The sequence below is a fragment of the Pseudophryne corroboree genome, chromosome 11, assembly GCF_028390025.1.
Source record: "Pseudophryne corroboree isolate aPseCor3 chromosome 11, aPseCor3.hap2, whole genome shotgun sequence".
NCBI lineage: Eukaryota > Metazoa > Chordata > Amphibia > Anura > Myobatrachidae > Pseudophryne > Pseudophryne corroboree.
In genome coordinates this window covers 337,619,978-337,640,570 of record NC_086454.1, presented here as the reverse complement: position 1 = coordinate 337,640,570, position 20,593 = coordinate 337,619,978, and the positions used below count along the sequence as shown (strand labels likewise).

General features: G+C 47.2%; 1 protein-coding gene across 3 annotated transcripts in view; it reads left to right on the top strand.

The window, feature by feature from the left end:
• The first annotated feature begins 12,626 nt into the window (after positions 1–12,626).
• The window catches only part of CFAP263 (cilia and flagella associated protein 263), a 63,267-nt gene continuing 55,300 nt past the window's right edge, over positions 12,627–20,593 (top strand). The window contains exon 1 of one of the 3 annotated variants that reach the window (XM_063945844.1): positions 12,627–12,790. In XM_063945844.1, the coding sequence (XP_063801914.1) occupies positions 12,669–12,790 (122 nt within the window). In that variant the 5' untranslated portion in view covers positions 12,627–12,668. The remainder of the gene's footprint in view (positions 12,791–20,593) is intronic. The other 2 variants (XM_063945842.1, XM_063945843.1) reach the window with 2 other exon arrangements.

The window sequence follows — 20,593 nt, the reverse complement described above, 5'->3', positions numbered from 1 at the left end:
GATTCTAGACACAGACCAGAAAAGGGTTTATCTCCCGATGGAGAAAGCTCAGGAGCTCGTGACACTGGTCAGGAACCTATTAAAACCAAAACAGGTGTCAGTGCATCACTGCACTCGTGTCCTGGGAAAGATGGTGGCATCATACGAGGCCATTCCCTTCGGCAGGTTCTATGCGAGGACTTTTCAATGGGACTTACTGGACAAGTGGTCCGGATCACATCTTCAGATGCATCGGTTAATCACCCTATCCCCCAGGGCTAGAGTGTCACTCCTGTGGTGGCTGCAAAGCGCTCACCTTCTCGAGGGCCGCAGATTCGGCATTCAGGACTGGGTCCTGGTGACCACGGACGCAAGTTGGGGTGCAGTCACACAGGGAAGAAATTTCCAAGGTCTGTGGTCAAGTCAAGAGACTTGCCTTCACATCAACATCCTGGAACTAAGGGCCATATACAACGCCCTACGTCAAGCGGAGACCCTGCTTCGCGACCAACCGGTTCTGATTCAGTCAGACAACATCACCGCAGTGGCTCATGTAAACTGCCAAGGCGGCACAAGGAGCAGAGTGGCGATGGCGGAAGCCACCAGAATTCTTCGCTGGGCGGAGAATCACGTAAGCGCACTGTCAGCAGTGTTCATCCCGGGAGTGGACAACTGGGAAGCAGACTTCCTCAGCAGACACGACCTCCACCCGGGAGAGTGGGGACTTCATCAGGAAGTCTCACAGATTACAAGTCGGTGGGAACTGCCACAGGTGGACATGATGGCATCCCGCCTCAACAAAAAGCTACAGAGGTATTGCGCCAGGTCAAGAGACCCTCAGGCGATAGCTGTAGACGCCCTGGTGACACCGTGGGTGTTCCAGTCGGTCTATGTATTTCGTCCTCTTCCTCTCATACCCAAGGTGCTGAGGATAATAAGAAAAAGAGGAGTGAGAACAATACTCATTGTTCCAGATTGGCCACGAAGGACTTGGTATCCAGATCTGCAAGAAATGCTCACAGAGGACCCGTGGCCTCTTCCTCTAAGACAGGACTTGTTGCAACAGGGGCCCTGTCTGTTCCAAGACTTACCGCGGCTACGTTTGACGGCACGGCGGTTGAACGCCGGATCCTAGCAGAGAAAGGCATTCCGGATGAGGTAATTCCTACGCTGATAAAGGCTAGGAAGGACGTGACAGCTCAACATTATCACCGTATATGGCGAAAATATGTTGCTTGGTGTGAGGCCAGGAATGCTCCTACGGAGGAATTCCAGCTGGGCCGTTTCCTTCACTTCCTACAGTCCGGAGTGAATTTGGGCCTAAAATTGGGTTCCATTAAGGTCCAGATTTCGGCCCTATCCATTTTCTTTCAAAAGGAGTTGGCTTCTTTACCTGAAGTTCAGACGTTTGTAAAGGGAGTGCTGCATATTCAGCCCCCTTTTGTGCTTCCAGTGGCACCTTGGGATCTTAACGTAGTGTTGAGTTTCCTGAAATCCCACTGGTTTGAACCACTCAAAACGGTGGAGTTGAAATATCTCACGTGGAAGGTGGTCATGCTATTAGCCTTGGCTTCGGCTAGCCGTGTGTCAGAGTTGGCGGCTTTGTCACATAAAAGCCCCTATCTGGTTTTTCATGCGGATAGAGCAGAATTGCGGACCTGTCCACAATTTCTGCCGAAAGTGGTTTTATCCTTTCATATAAACCAACCTATTGTGGTGCCTGTGGCTACTACTGACTTGGAGGATTCCGAGTTACTTGATGTGGTCAGGGCTTTGAAGGTTTATGTAGCCAGAACGGCTAGGGTCAGGAAAACAGTCTTTGTTTATCCTGTATGCTTCCAACAAGCTTGGTGCTCCTGCTTCAAAGCAAACTATTGCTCACTGGATCTGTAACATGATTCAGCAGGCTCATTCTGCGGCTGGATTGCCGCTGCCAAAATCAGTTAAGGCCCATTCCACAAGGAAGGTGGGCCCTTCTTGGGCGGCTGCCCGAGGGGTCTCGGCATTACAGCTTTGCCGAGCGGCTACTTGGTCAGGTTCAAACACTTTTGCAAAGTTTTACAAGTTTGAAACCCTGGCTGAGGAGGACCTTGTGTTTGCTCAATCGGTGCTGCAGAGTCATCCGCACTCTCCCGCCCGTTTGGGAGCTTTAGTATAATCCCCATGGTCCTTACGGAGTCCCCAGCATCCACTAGGACGTTAGAGAAAATAAGATTTTACTTACCGGTAAATCTATTTCTCGTAGTCCGTAGTGGATGCTGGGCGCCCGTCCCAAGTGCGGACTTCTTCTGCAATACTTGTATATAGTTATTGCTTCAATAAGGGTTAAGTTATGGTTGCATCAGGGTTTGACCTGATGCTCTGTTATTTGTAATACTGTTAACTGGTTGTTATCACATGTTATACGGTGTGATTGGTGTGGCTGGTATGAATCTTGCCCTGGATTACCAAAATCCTTTCCTTGTACTGTCAGCTCTTCTGAGCACAGTTTCTCTAACTGAGGTCTGGAGGAGGGGCATGGAGGGAGGAGCCAGTGCACACCAGAACTAGAGATGAGCGCCTGAAATTTTTCGGGTTTTGTGTTTTGGTTTTGGGTTCGGTTCCGCGGCCGTGTTTTGGGTTCGACCGCGTTTTGGCAAAACCTCACCGAATTTTTTTTGTCGGATTCGGGTGTGTTTTGGATTCGGGTGTTTTTTTTCAAAAAACCCTAAAAAACAGCTTAAATCATAGAATTTGGGGGTCATTTTGATCCCAAAGTATTATTAACCTCAAAAACCATAATTTCCACTCATTTTCAGTCTATTCTGAATACCTCACACCTCACAATATTATTTTTAGTCCTAAAATTTGCACCTAGGTCGCTGGATGACTAAGCTAAGCGACCCTAGTGGCCGACACAAACACCGTGCCCATCTAGGAGTGGCACTGCAGTGTCACGCAGGATGGCCCTTCCAAAAAACCCTCCCCAAACAGCACATGACGCAAAGAAAAAAAGAGGCGCAATGAGGTAGCTGTGTGAGTAAGATAAGCGACCCTAGTGGCCGACACAAACACCGTGCCCATCTAGGAGTGGCACTGCAGTGTCACGCAGGATGGCCCTTCCAAAAAACCCTCCCCAAACAGCACATGACGCAAAGAAAAAAAGAGGCGCAATGAGGTAGCTGTGTGAGTAAGATAAGCGACCCTAGTGGCCGACACAAACACCGGGCCCATCTAGGAGTGGCACTGCAGTGTCACGCAGGATGTCCCTTCCAAAAAACCCTCCCCAAACAGCACATGACGCAAAGAAAAAAAGAGGCGCAATGAGGTAGCTGACTGTGTGAGTAAGATAAGCGACCCTAGTGGCCGACACAAACACCGGGCCCATCTAGGAGTGGCACTGCAGTGTCACGCAGGATGTCCCTTCCAAAAAACCCTCCCCAAACAGCACATGACGCAAAGAAAAAAAGAGGCGCAATGAGGTAGCTGACTGTGTGAGTAAGATAAGCGACCCTAGTGGCCGACACAAACACCGGGCCCATCTAGGAGTGGCACTGCAGTGTCACGCAGGATGTCCCTTCCAAAAAACCCTCCCCAAACAGCACATGACGCAAAGAAAAAAAGAGGCGCAATGAGGTAGCTGACTGTGTGAGTAAGATAAGCGACCCTAGTGGCCGACACAAACACCGGGCCCATCTAGGAGTGGCACTGCAGTGTCACGCAGGATGTCCCTTCCAAAAAACCCTCCCCAAACAGCACATGACGCAAAGAAAAAAAGAGGCGCAATGAGGTAGCTGACTGTGTGAGTAAGATAAGCGACCCTAGTTGCCGACACAAACACCGGGCCCATCTAGGAGTGGCACTGCAGTGTCACGCAGGATGGCCCTTCCAAAAAACCCTCCCCAAACAGCACATGACGCAAAGAAAAAGAAAAGAAAAAAGAGGTGCAAGATGGAATTGTCCTTGGGCCCTCCCACCCACCCTTATGTTGTATAAACAGGACATGCACACTTTAACCAACCCATCATTTCAGTGACAGGGTCTGCCACACGACTGTGACTGATATGACGGGTTGGTTTGGACCCCCCCCAAAAAAGAAGCAATTAATCTCTCCTTGCACAAACTGGCTCTACAGAGGCAAGATGTCCACCTCATCATCATCCTCCGATATATCACCGTGTACATCCCCCTCCTCACAGATTATCAATTCGTCCCCACTGGAATCCACCATCTCAGCACCCTGTGTACTTTGTGGAGGCAATTGCTGCTGGTGAATGTCTCCACGGAGGAATTGATTATAATTCATTTTAATGAACATCATCTTCTCCACATTTTCTGGATGTAACCTCGTACGCCGATTGCTGACAAGGTGAGCGGCGGCACTAAACACTCTTTCGGAGTACACACTTGTGGGAGGGCAACTTAGGTAGAATAAAGCCAGTTTGTGCAAGGGCCTCCAAATTTCCACTTTTTCCTGCCAGTATAAGTACGGACTGTGTGACGTGCCTACTTGGATGCGGTCACTCATATAATCCTCCACCATTCTTTCAATGGTGAGAGAATCATATGCAGTGACAGTAGACGACATGTCCGTAATCGTTGTCAGGTCCTTCAGTCCGGACCAGATGTCAGCATCAGCAGTCGCTCCAGACTGCCCTGCATCACCGCCAGCGGGTGGGCTCGGAATTCTGAGCCTTTTCCTCGCACCCCCAGTTGCGGGAGAATGTGAAGGAGGAGATGTTGTTGACAGGTCGCGTTCCGCTTGACTTGACAATTTTCTCACCAGCAGGTCTTTCAACCCCAGCAGACTTGTGTCTGCCGGAAAGAGAGATCCAAGGTAGGCTTTAAATCTAGGATCGAGCACGGTGGCCAAAATGTAGTGCTCTGATTTCAACAGATTGACCACCCGTGAATCCTTGTTAAGCGAATTAAGGGCTCCATCCACAAGTCCCACATGCCTAGCGGAATCGCTCCGTGTTAGCTCCTCCTTCAATGTCTCCAGCTTCTTCTGCAAAAGCCTGATGAGGGGAATGACCTGACTCAGGCTGGCAGTGTCTGAACTGACTTCACGTGTGGCAAGTTCAAAGGGCATCAGAACCTTGCACAACGTTGAAATCATTCTCCACTGCGCTTGAGACAGGTGCATTCCACCTCCTATATCGTGCTCAATTGTATAGGCTTGAATGGCCTTTTGCTGCTCCTCCAACCTCTGAAGCATATAGAGGGTTGAATTCCACCTCGTTACCACTTCTTGCTTCAGATGATGGCAGGGCAGGTTCAGTAGTTTTTGGTGGTGCTCCAGTTTTCTGTACGTGGTGCCTGTACGCCGAAAGTGTCCCGCAATTCTTCTGGCCACCGACAGCATCTCTTGCACGCCCCTGTCGTTTTTTAAAAAATTCTGCACCACCAAATTCAAGGTATGTGCAAAACATGGGACGTGCTGGAATTTGCCCAGATTTAATGCACACACAATATTGCTGGCGTTGTCCGATGCCACAAATCCACAGGAGAGTCCAATTGGGGTAAGCCATTCCGCGATGATCTTCCTCAGTTGCCGTAAGAGGTTTTCAGCTGTGTGCGTATTCTGGAAACCGGTGATACAAAGCGTAGCCTGCCTAGGAAAGAGTTGGCGTTTGCGAGATGCTGCTACTGGTGCCGCCGCTGCTGTTCTTGCGGCGGGAGTCCATACATCTACCCAGTGGGCTGTCACAGTCATATAGTCCTGACCCTGCCCTGCTCCACTTGTCCACATGTCCGTGGTTAAGTGGACATTGGGTACAGCTGCATTTTTTAGGACACTGGTGACTCTTTTTCTGAGGTCTGTGTACATTTTCGGTATCGCCTGCCTAGAGAAATGGAACCTAGATGGTATTTGGTACCGGGGACACAGTACCTCCAACAAGTCTCTAGTTGGCTCTGCAGTAATGATGGATACCGGAACCACGTTTCTCACCACCCAGGATGTCAAGGCCTCAGTTATCCGCTTTGCAGTAGGATGACTGCTGTGATATTTCATCTTCCTCGCAAAGGACTGTTGGACAGTCAATTGCTTGGTGGAAGTAGTACAAGTGGTCTTACGACTTCCCCTCTGGGATGACCATCGACTCCCAGCAGCAACAACAGCAGCGCCAGCAGCAGTAGGCGTTACACGCAAGGATGCATCGGAGGAATCCCAGGCAGGAGAGGAATCATCAGAATTGCCAGTGACATGGCCTGCAGGACTATTGGCATTCCTGGGGAAGGAGGAAATTGACACTGAGGGAGTTGGTGGGGTGGTTTGCGTGAGCTTGGTTACAAGAGGAAGGGATTTACTGGTCAGTGGACTGCTTCCGCTGTCGGCCCAAGTTTTTGAACTTGTCACTGACTTATTATGAATGCGCTGCAGGTGACGTATAAGGGAGGATGTTCCGAGGTGGTTAACGTCCTTACCCCTACTTATTACAGCTTGACAAAGGGAACACACGGCTTGACACCTGTTGTCCGCATTTCTGGTGAAATACTTCCACACCGAAGAGCTGATTTTTTTGGTATTTTCACCAGGCATGTCAACGGCCATATTCCTCCCACGGACAACAGGTGTCTCCCCGGGTGCCTGACTTAAACAAACCACCTCACCATCAGAATCCTCCTGGTCAATTTCCTCCCCAGCGCCAGCAACACCCATATCCTCCTCATCCTGGTGTACTTCAACACTGACATCTTCAATCTGACTATCAGGAACTGGACTGCGGGTGCTCCTTCCATCACTTGCAGGGGGCGTGCAAATGGTGGAAGGCGCATGCTCTTCACGTCCAGTGTTGGGAAGGTCAGGCATCGCAACCGACACAATTGGAGTCGGACTCTCCTTGTGGATTTGGGATTTCGAAGAACGCACAGTTCTTTGCGGTGCTACTGCTTTTGCCAGCTTGAGTCTTTTCATTTTTCTAGCGAGAGGCTGAGTGCTTCCATCCTCATGTGAAGCTGAACCACTAGCCATGAACATAGGCCAGGGCCTCAGCCGTTCCTTGCCACTCCGTGTGGTAAATGGCATATTGGCAAGTTTACGCTTCTCCTCCGACAATTTTATTTTAGGTTTTGGAGTCCTTTTTTTACTGATATTTGGTGTTTTGGATTTGACATGCTCTGTACTATGACATTGGGCATCGGCCTTGGCAGACGACGTTGCTGGCATTTCATCGTCTCGGCCATGACTAGTGGCAGCAGCTTCAGCACGAGGTGGAAGTGGATCTTGATCTTTCCCTAATTTTGGAACCTCAACATTTTTGTTCTCCATATTTTAATAGGCACAACTAAAAGGCACCTCAGGTAAACAATGGAGATGGATGGATACTAGTATACAATTATGGATGGACTGCCGAGTGCCGACACAGAGGTAGCTACAGCCGTGGACTACTGTACTGTGTCTGCTGCTAATATAGACTGGTTAATAAAGAGATGTAGTATGTATGTATAAAGAAGAAAGAAAAAAAAACCACGGGTAGGTGGTATACAATTATGGACGGACTGCCGAGTGCCGACACAGAGGTAGCTACAGCCGTGGACTACTGTACTGTGTCTGCTGCTAATATAGACTGGTTGATAAAGAGATGTAGTATGTATGTATAAAGAAGAAAGAAAAAAAAACCACGGGTAGGTGGTATACAATTATGGATGGACTGCCGAGTGCCGACACAGAGGTAGCTACAGCCGTGGACTACTGTACTGTGTCTGCTGCTAATATAGACTGGTTGATAAAGAGATGTAGTATGTATGTATAAAGAAGAAAGAAAAAAAAACCACGGGTAGGTGGTATACAATTATGGATGGACTGCCGAGTGCCGACACAGAGGTAGCTACAGCTGTGGACTACTGTACTGTGTCTGCTGCTAATATAGACTGGTTGATAAAGAGATGTAGTATGTATGTATAAAGAAGAAAGAAAAAAAAACCACGGGTAGGTGGTATACAATTATGGACGGACTGCCGAGTGCCGACACAGAGGTAGCTACAGCCGTGGACTACTGTACTGTGTCTGCTGCTAATATAGACTGGTTGATAATGAGATGTAGTATGTATGTATAAAGAAGAAAGAAAAAAAAACCACGGGTAGGTGGTATACAATTATGGATGGACTGCCGAGTGCCGACACAGAGGTAGCTACAGCCGTGGACTACTGTACTGTGTCTGCTGCTAATATAGACTGGTTGATAAAGAGATGTAGTATGTATGTATAAAGAAGAAAGAAAAAAAAACCACGGGTAGGTGGTATACAATTATGGACGGACTGCCGAGTGCCGACACAGAGGTAGCTACAGCCGTGGACTACCGTACTGTACTGTGTCTGCTGCTAATATAGACTGGTTGATAATGAGATGTAGTATGTATGTATAAAGAAGAAAGAAAAAAAAACCACGGGTAGGTGGTATACAATTATGGATGGACTGCCGAGTGCCGACACAGAGGTAGCTACAGCCGTGGACTACTGTACTGTGTCTGCTGCTAATATAGACTGGTTGATAAAGAGATGTAGTATGTATGTATAAAGAAGAAAGAAAAAAAAACCACGGGTAGGTGGTATACAATTATGGACGGACTGCCGAGTGCCGACACAGAGGTAGCTACAGCCGTGGACTACTGTACTGTGTCTGCTGCTAATATAGACTGGTTGATAATGAGATGTAGTATGTATGTATAAAGAAGAAAGAAAAAAAAACCACGGGTAGGTGGTATACAATTATGGATGGACTGCCGAGTGCCGACACAGAGGTAGCTACAGCCGTGAACTACCGTACTGTGTCTGCTGCGACTGGATGATAAATAATGATATAAAAAATATATATATATCACTACTGCAGCCGGACAGGTATATATTATATAATGACGGACCTGCTGGACACTGTCTGTCAGCAGAATGAGTTTTTTATAGAATAAAAAAAAAAACACCACACAAGTCACACGACGAGTGTTTAACTTTTTCAGGCAATCACAATATAGTATACTACTAACTATACTGGTGGTCAGTGTGGTCAGGTCACTGGTCAGTCACACTGGCAGTGGCACTCCTGCAGCAAAAGTGTGCACTGTTTAATTTTAATAATATGTACTCCTGGCTCCTGCTATAACCTATAACTGGCACTGCTCCCCAGTCTCCCCCACAATTATAAGCTGTGTGAGCACAGTCAGATATATACATAGATGATGCAGCACACTGGGCTGAGCAGTGCACACAGATATGGTATGTGACTGAGTCACTGTGTATCGTTTTTTTCAGGCAGAGAACGGATTATATTAAATAAAACTGCACTGTCTGGTGGTCACTGTGGTCAGTCACTACTAAACTCTGCACTCTCTACAGTACTCCTAAGCTCCAGTAAATCAAGTGTCTCTGTTTAAAATCAATCTCATTCTCTCTCTTCTAATCTAAATGGAGAGGACGCCAGCCACGTCCTCTCCCTATGAATCTCAATGCACGTGTGAAAATGGCGGCGACGCGCGGCTCCTTATATAGAATCCGAGTCTCGCGATAGAATCCGAGCCTCGCGAGAATCCGACAGCGTCATGATGACGTTCGGGCGCGCTCGGGTTAACCGAGCAAGGCGGGAAGATCCGAGTCGCTCGGACCCGTGAAAAAAAACATGAAGTTCGGGCGGGTTCGGATTCCGAGGAACCGAACCCGCTCATCTCTAACCAGAACATAAATTCTTTCTTAAAGTGCCCATGTCTCCTGCGGAGCCCGTCTATCCCCATGGTCCTTACGGAGTCCCCAGCATCCACTACGGACTACGAGAAATAGATTTACCGGTAAGTAAAATCTTATTTTTCCATTCTAGCCTCTGACACTCCTGTGCCTTGTTATCATCATCCATTCTATTCTCTGATACTCCTGTGCCTCGTTGTTATCATCCATTCTAGTCTCTGGCACTCCTGTGCCTCGTTATCATCATCCATTCTAGCCTCTGACACTCCTGTGCCTCGTTATCATCATCCATTCTAGCTTCTGACACTCCTTTGCCTCGTTATCATCATCCATTCTAGTCTCTGACACTCCTGTGCCTCGTTATCATCATCCATTCTAGTCTCTGACACTTCTGTGCCTCGTTATCATCATCCATTCTAGTCTCTGGCACTTCTGTGCCTCTTTATCATCATCCATTCTAGTCTCTAGCACTCCTGTGCCTCGTTATCATCATCCATTCTAGTCTCTGGCACTTCTGTGCCTCGTTATCATCATCCATTCTAGTCTCTAGCACTTCTGTGCCTCGTTATCATCATCAATTCTAGTCTCTGACACTCCTGTGCCTTTATACCATAAGCCATTCCTGCCATTGGCACTCTTGTACTGCGTGACAAATACCCATCAACCCATTCCCCTGCTACGTTTCCGGGATACTCCTCTACCCACTGCATTCCCAGGAGACGCCTGTACCAGCTGCGTTCCCGGGAGACGCCTTTACTCGCTGCGTTTCCGGGAGACGCTTGTTCCCGCTGCGTTCCCGGGAGACGTCTGTATCCGCTGCGTTCCCGGGAGACGCCTGTACCAGTTGCGTTCCCGGGAGACGACGGTACCCGCTGCGTTCCCGGGAGACGCCTGTACCCGCTGCATTCCCGGGAGACACCTGTTCCCGGGAGACGCCTGTATCCGCTGCGTTCCCGGGAGATGCCTGTACCCGCTGCGTTCCCGGGAGACGCCTGTACCTGCTGCGTTCCTGGGATACGCCGACCCCGCTGATACGCCTGTTCCCACTGCGTTCCAGGGAGGCTGCGTTCCCAGGAGACTCCAGTACCCGCTACGTTCCCGGGATATTCTTGTAACCACTGCGTTCCAGGGAAACTCCAGTACCCGCTACGTTCCCGGGATATTCTTGTAACCACTGCGTTCCAGGGAAACTCCAGTACCCGCTACGTTCCCGGGATATTCTTGTAACCACTGCGTTCCAGGGAAACTCCAGTACCCGCTACGTTCCCGGGATATTCTTGTAACCACTGCGTTCCAGGGAGACTCCTGTACCCGCTGCGTTCCCTGGAGGTAGATGTTCCTGGTACGTTTTCGGGAGGTGCCTCTTCCCGCTGCGTTCCCAGGAGACGCCTTTCCTCGTTGATGCTCTCTGTGCTGCTGTTACGCTGACACACCGCGTTTCTCCTCCTGACGCCCTCTGTGCTGCTGTTACTCCAACACATCGCCTGTCGACTCCTGATGCCCTCTGCGCTGCTGTTACACCGACACACCGCCTGTAGCCTCCTGATGCCCTCTGTGCTGCTGTTACACAGAAACACCGCCTGTCGCCTCCTGACGCCTTCTGTGCTTCTGTTACGCTGACACCCTGCCTGTCACCTCCTGACGCCCACTGTGCTGCTGTTACACTGACACCCCGCCTGTTATTTCCTGACGCCATCTCTGCTGCTGTTACACCGACACACCGCCTGTCGACTTCTGACGCCCTCTGTGCTGCTATTACACGGACACACCGCCTGTCGCCTCCTGACGCCCTCTGCGCTGCTGTTACACGGACACACCGCCTTTCACCTCCTGACGCCCTCTGCGCTGCTGTTACATTGACACACCGCCTGTCACCTCCTGACACCCTCTGCGCTGCTGTTAGATCAACACACCGCCTGTAGCCTCCTGACACCCTCTGTGCTGCTATTACACCTACATATGGCCTGTAGCCTCCTGACACCCTCTGTGCTGCTATTACACCTACATATGGCCTGTAGCCTCCTGACAGCCTCCTGCTGCTGTTACACCGACACACTGCCTGTCGCCTCCTGACGCCCTCTGTGCTGCTGTTACGCTGACACACAGGCTGTAGCCTCCTGACGCCCTCTGTGCTGCTGTTACACCGAAACACCGACTGTCGCCTCCTGACGCACTCTGTGCTTCTGTTACGCTGACACAGCCTGTCGCCTCCTGACACCATCTCTGCTGCTATTACACCGACACCCCGCCTGACGCCATCTCTGCTGCTGTTACACCGACACACCGCCTGTTGCCTCCTGACTCCCTCTGGTGCTGCTGTTACACCGACACCCTGCCTGTCACCTCCTGATGCCCTCTGTGCTGCTGTTACACTGACACCCCGCCTGTCGCCTCCGGATGCCATCTCTGCTGCTGTTACATCGACACACCGCCTGTCGCCTCCAGGCGCCATCTCTGCTTCTGTTACACTGACACCCCGCCTGTCGCCTCCTGACACCCTATGTGCTGCTGTTACACAGACACACGGCCTGTAGCCTCCTGACGCCCTCTGTGCTGCTGTTACACCGACACACCGACAGTTGTCTCCTGACACCCTCTGTGCTGCTGTTACGCTGACACAGCTAATTTCTCCTCCTGATGCCCTCTGTGCTGCTGTTACTCTGACACACCGCCTGTCGCCTCCTGACCATACTTGCCTACCTGACCCTCTCCATGAGGGAGAAAATGCTCTGTTCCTGGACTTTCCTGGTAATGTATGATTGCCATCACCTGTGGTGAAACACCTTTCTTATCCATTAACTAGCTCACCACAGGTGATGGCAATCATACATTACCAGGAAAGTCCAGGAACAGAGCATTTTCTCCCTCATGGAGAGGGTCAGGTAGGCAAGTATGCTCCTGACGCCCTCTGTGCTGCTGTTACCCTGAGCTCTGGCTGCTGGGCGACACAACCTCGGTTTCCATGGAGACGGCAGGCCGGCGTGAAGTATGTGCGCGCTGACGTCACCAATAGCGTGTTGTAACCTTGGCAACCATGGCGGCGGCGGCTGGGGAGACAGACGCGGAGAGTGTGAGGACCGAGTCTCAGGGCGGAGATGAGCTGTATGTGTCCGAGCTCAGCACCGAGCAGCTGGGGGCGCTCATCCGGGACATCAGGTACCCGGCATACCCGTATCATGTCCGCCCCGTGCTGCTGACTACAAGTCCCAGCGTGCCTCACTATAGGAGTGTGTGTGAGGGGGGTGTATGGTTGTATATGAATATATATGAGGAGTGGAAAGGGGTGGGTATATGATATGAATATGTAAAGGGGGGCTAAGAATATATATGAGGAGTGGAAAGGGGTGGGTATATGATATGAATATGTATGGAGGGTATATGAATATATATGAAGAGTGTAGAGGGGTGGGTATATGATATGAATATGTATGGGGGGGTATATGAATATATATGAAGAGTGTAGAGGGGTGGGTATATGATATGAATATGTATGGCGGGTATATGAATATATATGAAGAGTGTAGAGGGGTGGGTATATGATATGAATATGTATGGAGGGTATATGAATATATATGAGGAGTGTAAAGGGCTGGGTATATGATATGAATATGTAAAGGGGGGCTAAGAATATATATGAGAAGTGGAAAGGGGTGGGTATATGATATGAATATGTATGGTGGGTATATGAATATATATGAGGAGTGGAAAGGGGTGGGTATATGATATGAATATGTATGGGGGATATATGAATATATATGAGGAGTGGAAAGGGGTGGGTATATGATATGAATATGTATGGGGGGGTATATGAATATATATGAAGAGTGTAGAGGGGTGGGTATATGATATGAATACGTATGGCGGGTATATGAATATATATGAAGAGTGTAGAGGGGTGGGTATATGATATGAATATGTATGGAGGGTATATGAATATATATGAGGAGTGGAAAGGGGTGGGTATATGATATGAATATGTATGTGGGGTATATGAATATATATAAGGAGTGGAACGGGGTGGGTATATGATATGAAGATGTATGGTGGGTATATGAATATATATGAGGAGTGGAAAGGGGTGGGTATATGATATGAATATGTATGGTGGGTATATGAATATATATGAGGAGTGGAAAGGGTTGGGTATATGATATGAATATGTATAGAGGGTATATGAATATATATGAGGAGTGGAAAGGGGTGGGTATATGATATGAATATAAATAAAATGTAATAATAATAATAATTAATAATATGTATGGAGGGTATATGAATATATATGGTGAGTGGAAAGGGGTGGGTATATGATATGAATATGTATGGGGGGTATATGAATATATATGAAGAGTGTAGAGGGGTGGGTATATGATATGAATATGTATGGCGGGTATATGAATATATATGAAGAGTGTAGAGGGGTGGGTATATGATATGAATATGTATGGGGTGTATATGAATATATATGAGGAGTGTAAATGGGTGGGTATATGATATGAATATGTATGGGGGTATATGAATATATATGAGGAGTGGAAAGGGGTGGGTATATGATATGAATATGTATGGTGGGTATATGAATATATATGAGGAGTGGAAAGGGGTGGGTATATGATATGAATATGTATGGGGGTATATGAATATATATGAAGAGTGTAGAGGGGTGGGTATATGATATGAATATGTATGGAGGGTATATGAATATATATGAGGAGTGGAAAGGGGTGGGTATATGATATGAATATGTATGTGGGGTATATGAATATATATAAGGAGTGGAACGGGGTGGGTATATGATATGAAGATGTATGGTGGGTATATGAATATATATGAGGAGTGGAAAGGGGTGCGTATATGATATGAATATGTATGGTGGGTATATGAATATATATGAGGAGTGGAAAGGGGTGGGTATATGATATGAATATGTATAGAGGGTATATGAATATATATGAGGAGTGGAAAGGGGTGGGTATATGATATGAATATGTAAAGGGGGGCTAAGAATATATATGGTGAGTGGAAAGGGGTGGGTATATGATATGAATATGTATGGGGGGTATATGAATATATATGAAGAGTGTAGAGGGGTGGGTATATGATATGAATATGTATGGGGGGTATATGAATATATATGAAGAGTGTAGAGGGGTGGGTATATGATATGAATATGTATGGCGGGTATATGAATATATATGAAGAGTGTAGAGGGGTGGGTATATGATATGAATATGTAAAGGGGGGCTAAGAATATATATGAGAAGTGGAAAGGGGTGGGTATATGATATGAATATGTATGGGGTGTATATGAATATATATGAGGAGTGTAAATGGGTGGGTATATGAGATGAATATGTATGGGGGTATATGAATATATATGAGGAGTTGAAAGGGGTGGGTATATGATATGAATATGTATGGTGGGTATATGAATATATATGAGGAGTGGAAAGGGGTGGGTATATGATATGAATATGTATGGGGGTATATGAATATATATGAGGAGTGTAGAGGGGTGGGTATATGATATGAAGATGTATGGTGGGTATATGAATATATATGAGGAGTGGAAAGGGGTGGGTATATGATATGAATATGTATGGTGGGTATATGAATATATATGAGGAGTGGAAAGGGGTGGGTATATGATATGAATATGTATGGTGGGTATATGAATATATATGAGGAGTGGAAAGGGGTGGGTATATGATATGAATATGTATGGTGGGTATATGAATATATATGAGGAGTGGAAAGGGGTGGGTATATGATATGAATATAAATAAAATGTAATAATAATAATATGTATGGAGGGTATATGAATATATATGAGGAGTGGAAAGGGGTGAGTATATGATATGAATATGTATGGGGGGTATATGAATATATATGAAGAGTGTAGAGGGGTGGGTATATGATAAGAATATGTATGAGGAGTGGAAAGGGGTGGGTATATGATATGAATATGTATGGGGGGGTATATGAATATATATGAGGAGTGGAAAGGGGTGGGTATATGATAAGAATATGTATGAGGAGTGGAAAGGGGTGGGTATATGATATGACTATGTATGGGGTGTTATATGAATATATATGAGGAGTGTAAATGTGTGGGTATATGATATGAATATGTATGGGGTGTATATGAATATATATGAGGAGTGGAAAGGGGTGGGTATATGATATGAATATGTATGGTGGGTATATGAATATATATGAGGAGTGGAAAGGGGTGGGTATATGATATGAATATGTATGGTGGGTATATGAATATATATGAGGAGTGGAAAGGGGTGGGTATATGATATGATTATGTATGGGTGGGGTATATGAATATATGAGGAGTGGAAAGGGGTGGGTATATGATATGAATATGTATGGGGTGTATATGAATATATATGAGGAGTGGAAAGGGGTGGGTATATGATATGAATATGTATGGGGGTATATGAATATATATGAGGAGTGGAAAGGGGTGGGTATACGATATGAATATGTATGGAGGGTATATGAATATATATGAGGAGTGGAAAGGGGTGGGTATATGATATGAATATGTATGGGGGTATATGAATATATATGAGGAGTGGAAAGGGGTGGGTATATGATATGAATATGTATGGAGGGTATATGAATATATATGAGGAGTGGAAAGGGGTGGGTATATGATATGAATATGTATGTGGGTATATGAATATATATGAGGAGTGGAAAGGGGTGGGTATATGATATGAATATGTATGGGGGTATATGAATATATATGAGGAATGGAAAGGGGTGGGTATATGATATGAATATGTATGGGGTGTTATATGAATATATATGAGGAGTGTAAATGGGTGGGTATATGATATGAATATGTATGGTGGGTATATGAATATATATGAGGAGTGTAAATGGGTGGGTATATGATATGAATATGTATGGTGGGTATATGAATATATATGAGGAGTGGAAAGGGGTGGGTATGTGATATGAATATGTATGGTGGGTATATGAATATATATGAGGAGTGGAAAGGGGTGGGTATATGATATGATTATGTATGGGTGGGGTATATGAATATATGAGGAGTGGAAAGGGGTGGGTATATGATATGATTATGTATGGTGGGTATATGAATATATATGAGGAGTGTAAAGGGCTGGGTATATGATATGAATATGTATGGTGGGTATATGAATATATATGAGGAGTGGAAAGGGGTGGGTATATGATATGAATATGTATGGGGTGTTATATGAATATATATGAGGAGTGGAAATGGGTGGGTATAAGATATGAATATGTATGGGGTGTATATGAATATATATGAGGAGTGGAAAGGGGTGGGTATGTGATATGAATAGCTATAGGGAGTATATGAATATATATATTTCTCTATCGTCCTAAGTGGATGCTGGGGTTCCTGAAAGGACCATGGGGAATAGCGGCTCCGCAGGAGACAGGGCACAAAAAAGTAAAGCTTTACTAGGTCAGGTGGTGTGCACTGGCTCCTCCCCCTATGACCCTCCTCCAGACTCCAGTTAGATTTTGTGCCCGAACGAGAAGGGTGCAATCTAGGTGGCTCTCCTAAAGAGCTGCTTAGAGAAAGTTTAGTTTAGGTTTTTTTTTTTTTTCTTTACAGTGAGTCCTGCTGGCAACAGGATCACTGCAACGTGGGACTTAGGGGGAAAGTAGTAAACTCACCTGCATGCAGAGTGGATTTGCTGCTTGGCTACTGGACACCATTAGCTCCAGAGGGATCGAACACAGGCCCAGCCGTGGAGTCCGGTCCCGGAGCCGCGCCGCCGACCCCCTTGCAGATGCTGAAGCGTGAAGAGGTCCGGAAACCGGCGGCTGAAGACTCCTCAGTCTTCATAAGGTAGCGCACAGCACTGCAGCTGTGCGCCATTTTCCTCTCAGCACACTTCACTGGGCAGTCACTGAGGGTGCAGAGCGCTGGGGGGGGGCGCTCTGAGAGGCAAATATAAACCTTATACAAGGCTAAAAATACCTCACATATAGCCCATAGGGGCTATATGGAGATATTTAACCCCTGCCTGACTGGAAAAATAGCGGGAGAAGAACCCGCCGAAAAAGGGGCGGGGCCTATCTCCTCAGCACACGGCGCCATTTTCTGTCACAGCTCCGCTGGTCAGAACGGCTCCCAGGTCTCTCCCCTGCACTGCACTACAGAAACAGGGTACAACAGAGAGGGGGGGCACATTAATGGCTATATATATATATATTAAAGCAGCTATAAGGGAGCACTTAATATAAGGATATCCCTTGTATATATAGCGCTTTGTGGTGTGTGCTGGCAGACTCTCCCTCTGTCTCCCCAAAAGGGCTAGTGGGTCCTGTCTTCATTAGAGCATTCCCTGTGAGTTTGCGGTGTGTGTCGACATGTATGAGGACGATATTGGTGTGGAGGCGGAGCAATTGCCAAATATGCAGATGTCACCCCCCAGGGGGTCGACACCAGAATGGATGCCTTTATTTGTGGAATTACGTGATGGTTTATCTTCCCTTAAACAGTCAGTTGAGGACATGAGGCGGCCGGACAATCAATTAATGCCTGTCCAGGCGCCTCAAACACCGTCAGGGGCTGTAAAACGCCCTTTGCCTCAGTCGGTCGACACAGACCCAGACACGGGCACTGATTCCAGTGACGACGGTAGAAATTCAAACGTATTTTCCAGTAGGGCCACACGTTATATGATTTTGGCAATGAAGGAGACGTTACATTTAGCTGATACTACAGATACCGTAAAACAGGGTATTATGTATGGTGTGAAAAAACTACAAACAGTTTTTCCTGAATCAGAAGAATTAAATGACGTGTGTGATGAAGCGTGGGTTGCTCCTGATAAAAAGTTGATAATTTCAAAAAAGTTATTGGCATTATACCCTTTCCCGCCAGAGGTTAGGGCGCGCTGGGAAACACCCCCTAAGGTGGACAAGGCGCTCACACGCTTATCCAAACAAGTGGCGTTACCCTCTCCTGAGACGGCCGCACTTAAGGATCCATCAGATAGAAAGATGGAAGTTATTCAAAAGAATATATACACACATGCAGGTGTTATACTACGACCAGCTATAGCAACTGCCTGGATGTGCAGTGCTGGAGTAGTTTGGTCAGAATCCCTGATTGAAAATATTGATACCCTAGATAGGGACAATGTTTTACTGTCGTTAGAACAAATAAAGGATGCATTTATCTATATGCGTGATGCACAGAGGGATATTTGCACACTGGCATCTCGGGTGAGTGCTATGTCCATTTCAGCCAGAAGAGCCTTATGGACACGACAGTGGACAGGCGATGCGGATTCAAAACGTCACATGGAGGTTTTGCCGTATAAAGGGGAGGAGTTATTTGGAGTTGGTCTATCAGACTTGGTGGCCACGGCTACTGCCGGGAAATCCACTTTTTTACCTCAAGTCACTCCCCAACAGAGAAAGGCACCGACCTTTCAACCGCAGCCTTTTCGCTCCTACAAAAATAAGAGAGCAAAGGGCTTGTCGTACCTGCCACGAGGCAGAGGAAGAGGGAAGAGACACCAACAGGCAGCTCCTTCCCAGGAACAAAAGCCCTCCCCGGCTCCTGCAAAAACCTCAGCATGACGCTGGGGCCTCTCAAGCGGACTCGGGGACAGTGGGGGGCCGTCTCAAAAATTACAGCGCGCAGTGGGCTCACTCGCAGGTAGACCCCTGGATCCTGCAGATAATATCTCAGGGGTACAGGTTGGAATTAGAGACGGATCCTCCTCATCGTTTCCTGAAGTCTGCCTTACCAACCGTCTCTTCCGAAAGGGAGAGGGTGTTGGAAGCCATTCACAAGCTGTACGCTCAGCAGGTGATAGTCAAAGTACCCCTATTACAACAAGGAAAGGGGTATTATTCCACTCTATTTGTGGTACCGAAGCCGGATGGCTCGGTAAGGCCTATTCTAAATCTGAAGTCCTTGAACCTCTACATAAAAAAGTTCAAGTTCAAGATGGAGTCACTCAGAGCAGTGATAGCGAACCTGGAAGAAGGGGACTTTATGGTATCCTTGGACATCAAGGATGCGTATCTACACGTTCCGATTTACCCCGCACACCAGGGGTACCTCAGGTTCATTGTTCAAAACTGTCACTATCAGTTTCAGACGCTGCCGTTCGGATTGTCCACGGCGCCTCGGGTCTTTACCAAGGTAATGGCCGAGATGATGATTCTTCTTCGAAGAAAAGGCGTATTAGTTATCCCATACTTGGACGATCTCCTAATAAGGGCAAGGTCCAGAGAACAGCTGGAGACAGCTTTAGCACTATCTCAAGAGGTGCTAAGACAACACGGGTGGATTCTGAATATTCCAAAATCCCATTTAATCCCGACAACTCGTCTGCTGTTCCTAGGAATGATTCTGGACACGGTTCAGAAAAAGGTTTTCCTTCCAGAGGAAAAAGCCAAGGAGTTATCCGATCTGGTCAGGAACCTCCTAAAACCAGGAAAAGTGTCAGTACATCAATGCACAAGAGTCCTGGGAAAAATGGTGGCTTCTTACGAAGCAATTCCATTCGGCAGATTCCATGCAAGAATATTCCAAAGGGATCTGTTGGACAAATGGTCAGGGTCGCATCTGCAGATGCACCTGCGAATAACCCTGTCACCAAAGACAAGGGTGTCACTTCTGTGGTGGTTGCAGAAGGCTCACCTATTAGAAGGCCGCAGATTCGGCATTCAGGATTGGATCCTGGTGACCACGGACGCCAGCCTGAGAGGCTGGGGAGCAGTCACACAAGGAAGAAACTTCCAGGGAGTATGGACGAGTCTGGAAAAGTCTCTTCACATAAACATTCTGGAACTAAGAGCAATCTGCAATGCTCTAAGCCAGGCGGAACTTCTCCTGCAAGGAAAGCCGGTGTTGATTCAGTCGGACAACATCACGGCGGTCGCCCATGTAAACAGGCAGGGCGGCACAAGAAGCAGGAGTGC